General features: G+C 45.4%; 1 protein-coding gene across 1 annotated transcript; it reads left to right on the top strand.

The window, feature by feature from the left end:
- The first annotated feature begins 928 nt into the window (after window positions 1-928).
- Window positions 929-11,751, top strand: SPG21 (SPG21 abhydrolase domain containing, maspardin). The gene is made up of 9 exons (XM_083870873.1): window positions 929-1,032; window positions 4,016-4,109; window positions 7,496-7,657; window positions 8,443-8,523; window positions 9,107-9,252; window positions 9,698-9,806; window positions 10,257-10,364; window positions 10,727-10,867; window positions 11,158-11,751. Exons 2-9 carry the CDS (start codon window positions 4,047-4,049, stop codon window positions 11,278-11,280), a joined length of 933 nt encoding a protein of 310 aa, XP_083726999.1. The 5' UTR covers window positions 929-1,032; window positions 4,016-4,046; the 3' UTR covers window positions 11,281-11,751.
- The last annotated feature ends 84 nt before the right edge of the window (window positions 11,752-11,835 follow it).

Here is an 11,835-nt window from a genome sequence, read left to right as displayed (position 1 = left end):
GTGCCCCATATAAACGCGCTCGCCGCGCGGTGTATCATGGGAAGTGTAGTCCCAGCGGTGAATGGTTGAGTGGGGGCCGCGTGGTATTGCGGGAAATGTAGTCGCCCACCGGCAGCGCCCCCGGGCGCTCTCGGTCTGTCCTGGACGCGCCGTCCAGGTGTGTGGATTCCCGGTGATTCCGCACTTTAATTTCTCTTTCCAAATACGAGATGACAGGAATAATTCCCTTTGATCACAGATTTTTTAATTTTTTTTAAGCTTTTCTTGAAAAGATCAGGCTGAGATGTGAGGAGAAAAGCTTCAGGCAAACTGAAGGGATTTTGGGAGCAAATAGAAAATGATGCCGCGTGTTGTGGGGTGGTCTTCAAGCAGGGAAGAACAGTGTATAAATTTATATTATCTAATGAAGTGTATCCTTATGGACAACACACCTATACCCGCAGGTTAACTATAGGTCAGTTTCTTTCAGCTCACCTTCAACTCCTATTTATTACATACCAATTAGACGGGGCTAATTGACTCCACCTATTCATTAGAGGAATGACTCAGTATCTCCTCTCGCACTTCTTAATTAACCTGAGCTGCCCCACAGGGAATGAGTTGCCCGAGAAAGCTGCGGCCCATCCCTAGAAGTGCTAAAGGCCGGGTCAGACGGGGCTCGGAGAAACGTGTCCTAATAATCCGTGGAGGGAGTGGAATAAAACGAGTTGTTAAAAGTCTCACCCAAAACAAATTATTACATGAATTAACACGGGGGGCACGTGACTTCCGCCTGGGTATCAATGGCGCCCGTCTAACCCACTTCCGCCTCATTAGCGATGGCGCCCTCGGCCCATTTCCGCCTCGGTAGCGATGGCGGCGGGGCCGTTTCCGCCCCGCCCAGGCCCCGCCCAGGGCGCAGCGCAGCACCCGGAAGTGGCGGCCGGCGGGTGCCCCCGGCTGGGCGCGCGGGGCGGGAGAGCGGCGGCGGCCCCGGAGCGCCCGGTCCTGCTCCTCCCGGTCCTGCTCCTCGTCCCCGGGCCCGTCCAGCGGGTGAGCGCCCAGCAGTGATGGGAAAGGCGGCGGGGCCTGCCCCTGTTGTCAGCGCCCCGCACCGAGCAGGGAGCTCTGAGGGGCCGGGTGGGCGTTGAGGCGAGCGGGGCGGTCTCTTCTCCTTGGGGACTGTGACAGCCCGGGAAAAGCTGCCCCGGAGGGGACGGGGGACTGTGCGGGGCGGGAGATGTCGTTCGGGCTCTGGAGCGGGGTCGTTGGGACCGCTGAGGGAGGGAGGGAAGGAAGGAAGGGAGAGGGTCGGGACGCGGCCCCGCAGGAGCCCAAAGCCCCCCTGCCCTTGGGGCTCCATTCACTGGGGGTCTCTCTGGGGAAGGGGCTGCCTCAGCCTGTGCTACAGAGGGGAAAGCCTGAGCTGAGCGTGGGCTTTTGTCCCCTTCTCCCTGCAGAGCTGTGGAGCCAAATTGTGGTTGAGGAGGGGAAGGAGCGGGAGCAGAGGCAGGGTTGGTGGGAGCAGCGCTGGGGGACAGGGGAAGGTGCTCTTGCCATATCCTATTTACCCATAAATCTTCTTCCTCATTGTCTTTTTAAATCAATAATGAATGGAGGATGTCGTTAGTGTAGTGGAATAGCTCACAAGGAGACTATTATCAAGTGCTCTGAGCACATCCGCAGGTGATTGTTCTTTCAGGGGAATTGTTTTTAAGAGGTTAAAGTTCTTCAGGTTGTTTGGTTTTACTAAAAATGAAACTTGGGTGTTTAGAGGCTGATTATGACCAGCATCAGGCTCTTTATGGTCTGAGTTACCTTCAGTAGCCGAATCCCTGTTTTGAGTTCATGGCTCAGCTTCTCTGTAGTTGTTGTTAATATGAGTATCTGTGTGTACAAATTTAATGCTGCATTTCTGTGCAAAGGAGGAAAAAAAGCCCATTTCAGTAACAGGACATTTTCTAATCCATGTTTCCTTTTGCCTGGAAGGAAAGGCAGCTTTTAGGAGTGGTGATCACAGATGCTGCTTTAGAAAAAAGCTGCTGGGAATGAGCCCAGGTATTAGTGGCCAGTACCTCACTTCTGTGAGTGGGAACACATGAACTGGGAAGTTCAAAATTTGGGTTCCAGGTGGACTCTAAGCTGGCTGTGGTGCCAGACAAGGTACAGGGACAGCACAAAGTCCACCTGCCTGGTGCCTTTTCCTTACCAGCTGTAATGACACAGCTCTGTGCTCCCAGCCCCCAGCAATTAGCTCAAGGGTGCTGCCAGACTGAGGTGGCACAAGTAGCGAGGTGATCACAGTAGGAAGAGGTTCCAACCCTCTCTGGCAACCAGAGAATGAACAGCAGGAAAAATCTCCCTCTCAGGCGCCTCGGTGTCCGAGCAGAGCCCTGACTGTGACTTCTGCTTCTTGGCCCTGCCACTGTAACAGTCCAAGATAATGGGTGTTTTAGGGCATTTCCTGTAATTTGTCTGCCACAGTTTTGTCACGCTGTCGTTTTCTGAAGAGCTTTTAGAAAGCCATTGATGTGTGGTTATGGAAAGGAATTAGTCTGAACCGTGGTTTCCTCACTCCAGTGGCTGTTGTCCCCCAGCCCAGGAAAGCATCCTTGCGCCTGCTCTGCTTTGCAGGTTGTTGGAATAGATTTTTTTTTTTTTTGTTTTTACCCTTGTTCTAGTTTTACCTGCTGCCAGACTTTGATAGAGAGCAGAACAGCTGTGCAAGCACCAAAGTGAAACCATAGGAATTTGAAACAACAGTCACACAGCTGAACATCCCACCTTTGAACATGGGAGGTGTAGCACATGCTCTATGGAAGGTGTGTGTTTCTCATGCAATTTAGAAAGTACTTTCCCTTTTAAAATGCAGATTTTCTGCACTTGGAAGACAGCAAATGAAGACTGAAAGATGAGGAAATTGTAATTAACTGGTAATCCAGCTGTAACTCCATAAATGGGTTAATCTGCCCACTGGCAGCTCTCCTGCAGGGACAAATGAATTGCAGTGACTCACAGAACACAACGAGGTCTTATTTTATGCAGAATTAAGAAACAAAACCTATTGATTTAGACTTAGCAACTGTTAAGTAACAAGAGCAAAAGTTTCTTTGTTTTTCTATGCTCGGTGCTGTGTGTGAATGCATGAAAATAATCTCCCAAGGCAGCTGGCTATCAAGGTGAAGCTTTTGAGTCTGCAAATTTGGGAAGTGTTTGATGCCATTTGTTGTATAAATGGAAGCTAATGGTCTCTTGCTGCTTAAAAAAAATAACCCAAACAGTTAAATCTTGGAGCTACCTCAGTGTTTATTACTAATTAATGGAGTATTATAAGATACTCATTATGTATGCTTGGACATTCTGGCTGAGAAGTGAATTAGTGGCATTCCTGTGTGGACCCAACTCAGAATCAATTTGTGCTGTATTAATTGGTGTGCTTCAAGGATTTTTTCATTGGTAACTCCTGACAAGAGCCTGCTTCTGTGTGGATAGAATTAAAATTTCAAGGATTTTCTGTAAATTAAGCCTCGGATCAGGTGATGTTCCTGATGTGCTTTGGAACTCATTTGAGTCAGTTATACTCAGATGGAAAAACGTGACCTGAATACTGAGTAGGTTCATGAAATAACGTCTGTGGTGTGAATTCCTGAGTGAATTGTATAAATATTTATTAGCTATAAACTTGGAGTGCCTTATCAATTCAAAAGAAACCAAGAACATGCTTTAGGTTTTAAAGCCACTTACAGCCTGCAACACAATTGAGTTTCCCTGCATCTGTCACATGGGAATGCTGCCACAGAGGCATCATCATTTCATAATGAGGTTGGTGCAGTAAGGCAGTCAGGTGACAGCCTCTTGGGAGAATAATTGCATGGTTTGATGAAAACTGAGTAAAAGTGAACTTGGTGTGAGTCAGAGGTAGTGCCATCAACTGATAAGAGCAAATCACCCTGCGCTGTTTTATTTACATAGCACAGCTTTCAAGAGCTGCTCATAGTGAAACTGGTATTGATTTCTCATTCTCTCTCTTTTTCAGGCTGACCCAAACTGAGTTTTTTCTAAACATCATGGGAGAGATTAAAGTCTCTCCTGACTATAACTGGTTCAGAAGCACGGTTCCTCTTAAAAAGGTATGTACATCTTGTGGGTGAAATATCTCCTATTGTTTTTTAGGGGAAGAGACTCTGTGGTGAATGCAGAGCAGTTGTGGCTGTGCTACTGAGCTGCTTTATCTCCTGAACTGTTGTCCCACATGTCATGTGAGTGCATGAAAGCACACCCCTCATCTTCACATGCTTCTTGGAGGTCACTTCTGCCTGTGCTGGGGAGCAGAGACTCAGCTGTGAGCAGTATCTGCCATCCCAGTGCCAGCCATGCCTGAGGAGGGGGCTCCAGGGGAATTCTGTGTGCTGGGCATCACGTCTGTGGCCTCTCAGAGCTGCCTGGGTGCCCTGGACTGAGCTGCCAGAGCCTCCTCCACTGTTCCTGCCCATTGTCCTCAGGACAAAGCAATGTCCAAAGGCACCTTCCCAGCAGTCAGGCTGCACACAGGGTCCTGAGAGTGGGAATATCCTTAATCACGGGGGGAAAAACCCAGACAGTTTCTTCTGCTTAGTCACACTGTCCAACCACTTTCTCCTCTTGCTTGGATTTCCCCACTTCCTTTCACTGAGCCCCAGGAGAATGTTTGAGGTGTGCAGGGCTCCAACATCTGCTCTCAACGTGCCAAGTGGCAGAGGGCATGCAGAGTGTGTAACTCCTGGCCCAGTAAAGCACTCCTGTACCTTCTGCAGGCCAGGCTTGCTGGGGCTGTGCTTACAGAGTGACCTGCAGCAGCCCAGACAGAGAGACAGCCCTGCCTTTACACGCTGCTGCTGCACTCTGGGCACTGCTGTGGCTGTACAGGCTGAGCAGCAGTGTCCTGTCTAGCCTGAGGTGTGGTATGGTTTGATTTTGGGCTAAGCTGACTTTGGTGTGGTTCCCTTATCTGCATGACTGTGTGGGCCTGCAGAAGGACCTTTAGGGAAGGGCTGTAGGAGTGTTATTAATTTTTGCCACTGTGTCTTCTGTAGATAAGAAAGGTGCATTGCTGTCGACCCCACATGCTCTGCTGTTGCCTTCAGGCAGTGCCTCACTGCTCACCAAAGCCAGGGGCCAGTATTTCAGTACAGAGATGTGTGGGTGCTCTGAGGCTCTGTTCTGTGGGATGCAGGGTGGTGAATTGAAGGAGCTGGAGGTTGTGGTGCCAAGGGAACGTGGTCCTGCTGCAGCTCAGTGCCAGCAGCCTCTGCCTTCAGCTGCTGCCAGTGCTCAGGGTTTCATAACTGGGGACGTGTGTAAGCTGAAGCTGATGGTGACCTGGTGACCTTCAGATTCAGGAATGCCTCACCCTCTTGAGTGCTTCTGTCTCCTCCAAAGGCAAATGATGCCACAGTGGTGAATGTGGGGTATGAAGAAATAAACTAACTAGTCCTGGTTATTAGAGAATGAATTTTTTAAAAAGCTCAATTTGAAAATGTAATTAATCTCTGAAGCAGTCTTTGGGAATACATTTGCCTGCATTTCTCCCCCCAGAAGTGCAAAGCATGTGCAGTACAGAGAGGGGAATGACCAGCCTTGGTAATTGCTGTTAGATCTAGAGAAGCAGAGCCAGAGCAGTTTGTTTGAGAATGTGCTGAGATGTTTCTCCTAACAGGCACAGGAAATGCACAGTTCCATCCTCCTTCCTGCCCTGGTCAGATATAGGAAGTACAGCACAGAAAATAATACTTTTTAACTGAATCTCTCGTTTTGCCTGTGTGCCTCCATTTGAATATACTACCTGCTCTCTTATCTGAGTCCTTCCTGAAAGTTTTCATCAAGGGACACCCTGGTCCAGCTAAAAAGTTCTGCTCTTTGTTTTGAGGCAGTGCAGATTTTGCCTTCTATGTGAACTGTAGCTGATCTTGATTGATCAACCAGAACAAGACAATGTTTGGTGACCTCCCCAGTCAGGAGTTAACCACACTGCTGCCTGCACAGCTCAGGAGCTGCAGTTAAACTGTCCAGCATGTGGCTAGAAATCAACCAGAACAAGTACTTAAATCATTGAACCATTGTCTAGGCTTGAGGAAAGAAATGTTATGTCTCACCCTCAGCTCTCTTGGCATGAACTAACTTTGGTGTTGTTATTTCAAAGACTACAGTCTGCCTTTGGAAATACTCCTAAAGGTAAACTTGGTAGCAGCCACCCTGAATGGATCCAACATTGCTGATGGAATGACAGCTGAGAACAGCAAGGCCTGGAGCCCAGGGGTTGTGTGCAAGGAGTTGTGGTGGGGATTGGGAGGGTTTATTGTACAAGGTTTATGTTTAAATGGTTTCAGTGGTCTGGGAGCTCTGGTATGCAATCTGTCCTTTTTTTTATAGAGACTTTAGGAAACAACATTATCATGTGATTGCTCACATGCTCCCAGAGCCTGAAATACTGGCTTTATTAGGAGCAGATTTGTTAGTCAAGCAAATCTGATTTAGTAATACACCATTCTCCTCTGATTGCTGAGAAGCTTAACTGCTGGGTTGGAAAAGCAAATTGTGCTTGTATATTACCATTCAAAAAGCTATAAAATCTCGAGGCAGAGGAGATGCTTTCTGGCTGCTTGACTCAAGATTTCCCCAGAGATTTGTGCTTGTTGATCTGGCACAAGATGCACCTTCTGTTGGATTGTGGAGTTGAAAGAACATCTGGAATATAGAAAGCAGTTTCTGATAGAACAAGCCTTGTCAAAACAAGTCATGCTTTGGTGCTGCTAGAAAAAAAGACACAATTCTTAACACTTCTGAAGATACTAATTATGCCAGGGCTTGTGGTAGTGTATGAGGAGCTGCTCATTAAGGATGGCACCTCATGTGTGAGTAATCTCCCTCAGCCAGCCGTGTGTCCCGGGCAATCCAGATGCTCCTGAGATGCTGCCAGATGATGGAAGCATTTTTTCCCTCCAGGTCAGTCTTGCAGTGCTGCCCTGGGAGTTGTGTGTGTCTGTGTTTCTGGCAGGCAGCTATAAGTGTTTCAGATCAATAATTTGTGGTGATAGCTGCTTAATTCACACACAGGCCTGCGTGGTTCCAGACCTGTAACATCTTCTGTCCATGGATGCAAATATCAATGGTTGTTTAAAAAGCTGTCCTTGGGGTAATACTGACTCTTCTAGCCTTCAGCTGCTGCTCTTGGTACCCTGAACTGACCTCCTGGGTCTCTCCTGAGCATGGTGGCTCCTTTCCTGAGATGCAGTTCATTATCCAGCTTATGTTACCATGCACAAAATATTCTGTCTGATAGTGCGTGGCCACAGTTGTATCCACATTGTCATTTCCAGTTAAAAAACAGCCTGAAAGCTATTGTGAAGAAGAGTAAAATAAGGTCCTGAGTATTATAACATTTACTAGAAGTTGGAAATTTCTAGAAACCATCCTGGAAGCTGACTGAAGAACCTCACTTGTCTTGTGTTTCTTCCCCCCTCTCTACCTCTCTTTCCAGATAATAGTAGATGATGATGACAGTAAAGTCTGGTCACTGTATGATGCAGGACCAAGGAGCATTCGCTGCCCACTCATATTTCTCCCTCCTGTGAGTGGAACTGCAGATGTGTTTTTCCAGCAAATTCTGGCACTGACTGGATGGGGCTACAGAGTTATTGCTGTGAGTATTCTCAGTCCTGTGTCAAAGGGGGTTGCTCTGATTAGAGGTTGGATAATGAACTTCTTAGTTTTGACTTAGGGAATCCACTAAAAAACTTTGTGCTAAGTTGTACTACAGAGTGTTACTCTGTGGATCCAGGCTGGAATCTGCTCTTTATCCACAGTAGCATTTACCTAAAATCTTGTGTGTGCACACTGTTAACTTCTCAGCCTACTTTTCTCCTTTTGTGTCCTGGGCATAAGTATTTTGCCTCCAGCTGCATCTTTGTTAGCCCTGAGGCAAATACATGAGTTAGTTCAGGGTTTCCATGTTTTCCTTAGGGATGGTGGATAGCACAGTTCTTAGACTATATAATAGCTGCAGATGCTCTTTCACTCTTTAAATCCTACCAGCCTTCTCTTCTGGGGCTTCTCAGCTCCTGAGCTGAAGTGTTGATTTGTACAATATATTAAACAGCCTGGCTTTTTAGGAGTACTGCTGTCTTTTGCAGCAGTTAAAGATTTCTGTATCTGTTACACGCTACAAAATCACTGAAGAACCATTCCAGCCTCCCCTGCCACTGATCACAGAGTCAGGCAATGCTGCACTTTCCCCAGCAGACTCTACTCTGTGTGTTTTTGTGTAACTGAGGGGGAGGTGTTGGCACCCTCAGGCTCTGAGGACCTTGAAGAGGAACTTCATAACATGGGAGAGGCACGGTGCTGTCTTGAAACCTTCAGTGTGAGAACTGGTACAACTTTGAAGCAGATTGATCTCAATTTTTTTCTAATTTTGTGTTATTTTAGTTGCAGTATCCAGTGTACTGGGATCACCTCGAGTTCTGTGATGGATTCAGGAAACTCTTAGACCACCTTCAGCTGGATAAAGTGAGTGCTCCCAAAGAAGTGGACAAATTGTTGCAATAAAAACTTCTCATTTAAGAGCCAGTGCAAAAATTAGGATCCAAAAATACAGTCTGTAAATAAAAGAAGCTGTGTTGCAGTTTCACATTTGCAACTGGTTTATTTTTGAAGGTGAATGTCCTTGGAAATTGTCATACTTGGCCTAAATTCAAGTGCTATTCCAGGCCTATTAAATTGTATGGGTTAACTTCATTTTTTGTGAGATTCTGTGGAAGTTCCTAACTCACACAGTACAGAACACCACAGTCCAGTCTCTTGGGCTGGAATAGCTATAGAGAACAAAGTGAAATGTTTGAATTTTTTCTTAAGCTTGATGAACACAAAGAAATTGGCACTGTGGGAAACATTTCTTTTTGTTAGTATTTCTCAAATTTATATTGCACATAAAACCAGGAGTTGAATGGAACAGTGATTCTTTAAAAAAATGGGTTATAAGGACAAGGTAAATTTGAATGACCTATTTTTGTAATGAAGCACTGTGCTCAGAGGTCACGTTTCATCATCTGTTGTTTGGTTTGGTGTTTGTTTTTTTTTTCTCTTGAATTAGGTTCACCTTTTTGGAGCTTCTCTGGGAGGCTTTCTGGCTCAAAAGTTTGCTGAATACACACACAAATCTCCCAGAGTCCAGTCTCTGATCTTGTGTAATGCCTTTAGTGACACTTCTATTTTCAATCAGACATGGACAGCAAACAGGTAAAGAAGACAGAAAAGCAAGCAGACTCATGGCATTAATTTTTTTGCAATGAAATGTCACATCAGTTAGTTGGATATGTGTCTAACCTGATTGCAGCTTGGTGTAGGGAGGTGTGGGATGCAATACTTGTGATTTTTAAAAGCACAGCCCAAGGAGATTGGAAATATTAACAATTGAGAGTGTGGAATCAGACAAATCATTCTGTGATCCTCTGGATGTGTGGCCAGATTTCAGAACTCTGCCTGTTGTCTAACAAAACCATTCAGAGCATTTGTTCACCACGTTTAAAGTATACTTTTGCCATGTAACTAGAAGTTACTTCAAGGATTTAATTTGAAGTTAAAACACAAAGTCTGTGCAAGGAAAGAAAGCATTTACAATACAGTATCTTGATGTTGAGTCCTTGGTGGTTGAAGATATTGTTACATCTTATTTCTGCTTTAGCTTTTGGCTGATGCCTGCTTTTATGCTGAAAAAAATTGTCCTTGGGAATTTTGCATCTGGTCCTCTGGATCCTGAAATGGCTGACGGGATCGATTTCATGGTGGACAGGGTAGGTAGAACTGTGTGCTCTGATGGCTGTGGCATCACTCTCTAGTTACTGATGGGAGGTTGTAGCTATTTCTGCTGCTTTCTTCATTCACTGACCCAGGAGGGAGGGATGAGAAGTGGATCTTTAGCAGGTGTTGACTGTCACAGCCTCACCAGTTTAACTGATTCAGTGACCCTCTAGCTTAGTTTTGTTTTATTTGTGTCAATCAAGAGGAGTTAAAGAACTGAGGTGGAAAGGGAGAAAATGCTGGGCTAGATCTGTAGGCCATGCTCTGGGGCTGGAACAACTCATGGAACGTAGTTTAGGCATTTCTCTCATGCAGAGTAATACAAAATTTGAGTTACAACCTTCATCTCTTTAAAACTATGTTCTCTCTGGCTGTACTGTTAATATTGCATTAAGTTCCTGCTGTGAAATATGTTGTTAATCAGTGTTTCTCTCTACTGCAAGCTGGAGAGCCTGGGCCAGAGTGAGCTGGCCTCAAGACTCACCCTCAACTGCCAGAACTCCTATGTAGAACCTCACAAAATCCGAGACATCCCTGTAACCATTATGGATGTGAGTGAATCTCAATTTTTTAATTAAACAGTATTTCTTCCCTTTGGCAGGTGGAGCCACAATATTCAGTTAGCAACTTAGCAAGCATTTGCAGCATGTAACTTCCTGTTTAGGGAAGCCTTCTGCTGACTGGGCAACACTGGCTTTTCTGTGCTAAGTTATGAATTAGATATTCTGTGCCATATGTTTCAGTATTACAGTATTGGCTTTCTAGCTGTCATTGCCCAAGTTTGCTTGTTTTCTGTTTCATTAACACCATTCCACAAGGAAGCTGAGGGTCTCTTCTAAGAGCAGCATGCAGCCAGTCTGACTTAACAACAGAATCTGAGGTTCAGAACTCACTGCTGGGACTTGTTCCACAGGTGTTCGACCAAAGCGCACTTTCAACGGAAGCAAAAGAAGAAATGTATAAACTTTACCCTAATGCCAGAAGAGCTCACCTCAAAACAGGAGGCAACTTCCCCTACCTCTGCAGGAGTGCTGAGGTCAACCTGTACATTCAAGTGAGTTTCTGAATTTAATCTATGAACGTGTTTAGCCACAACAGCAGAAGGAAACTCCTGTTGAGCTTGCTTTTGTTTCTTAACTTCCCTGTGTACTCAGTGCTGTTGATATCAAAGGGCAGGGCTGGAAGCAGCTGTGTCCATGCTGGGCCAGCTTGGAGGTTTTCTGTCTCTGAACTCTTGTACTCCAGAGCCATGGTTTCACCCTCACAAAAGTTGCTCTGAAGGAAAGTTTTACCAAAACACTGTGCTCTTACACCTGTTTCTGTGTTATTTCCCGTGTCCAACAGATCCATTTGCTGCAGTTCCACGGTACTCGGTACGCAGCCATCGATCCCTCCATGGTCAGTGCAGAAGAGCTGGAAGTCCAAAAGATCAGCCTTCACACCAGCAACGAGCAAGAAGAGCAGTAGGCTTGGGAGTGCCAGTGAAACAGAGGCATTGGTTTGGTGGTCTTCCTGTGTACAATCAACTGTCCCCACTCTGCCTTTTCCCTTGTGTTAGCCGATTATCACTGTGTGATTCCAACAGGATCAACAGTCGGTGAACTACCCGTGGACAGCAACCTCCAGCAGTGTAATGGGATAGATCTGTTTAATTTTTAGTCTTTGGATTCAAGGAAGCATCTTTGAAGACTACACTTTTAAAAATAAAGACATTTTTTCTACCAAAGTCTTCACTATATCATGTTCTTAAGCAGAACGGTATTTCTTTTTATATTTTTCACTCAGCTGTATATATTACCACATGCAGATTGTGTACTTATAAGCTGACATATATTTTTGTTGAAAATTTGATTTAAAAGATGTTTAAGTGTCAATGTTGCCGTCACTTACTTGCTTCGTACATTGTGTTGTAAGTTAGTTTGTTTCTATTTGAAATAAAGCATTTGAATTTTTAACTTTCTTGCTGCTTAAAAATGGTTTTCAATAAAACTCCACTTTCAGCAAATGTTTCTTGTTTTGAAT

Source organism: Zosterops lateralis, assembly GCF_965231275.1.
Source record: "Zosterops lateralis genome assembly, chromosome: 13".
Lineage (NCBI taxonomy): Eukaryota > Metazoa > Chordata > Aves > Passeriformes > Zosteropidae > Zosterops > Zosterops lateralis.
This window is presented reverse-complemented; position numbering and strand designations above follow the sequence as displayed.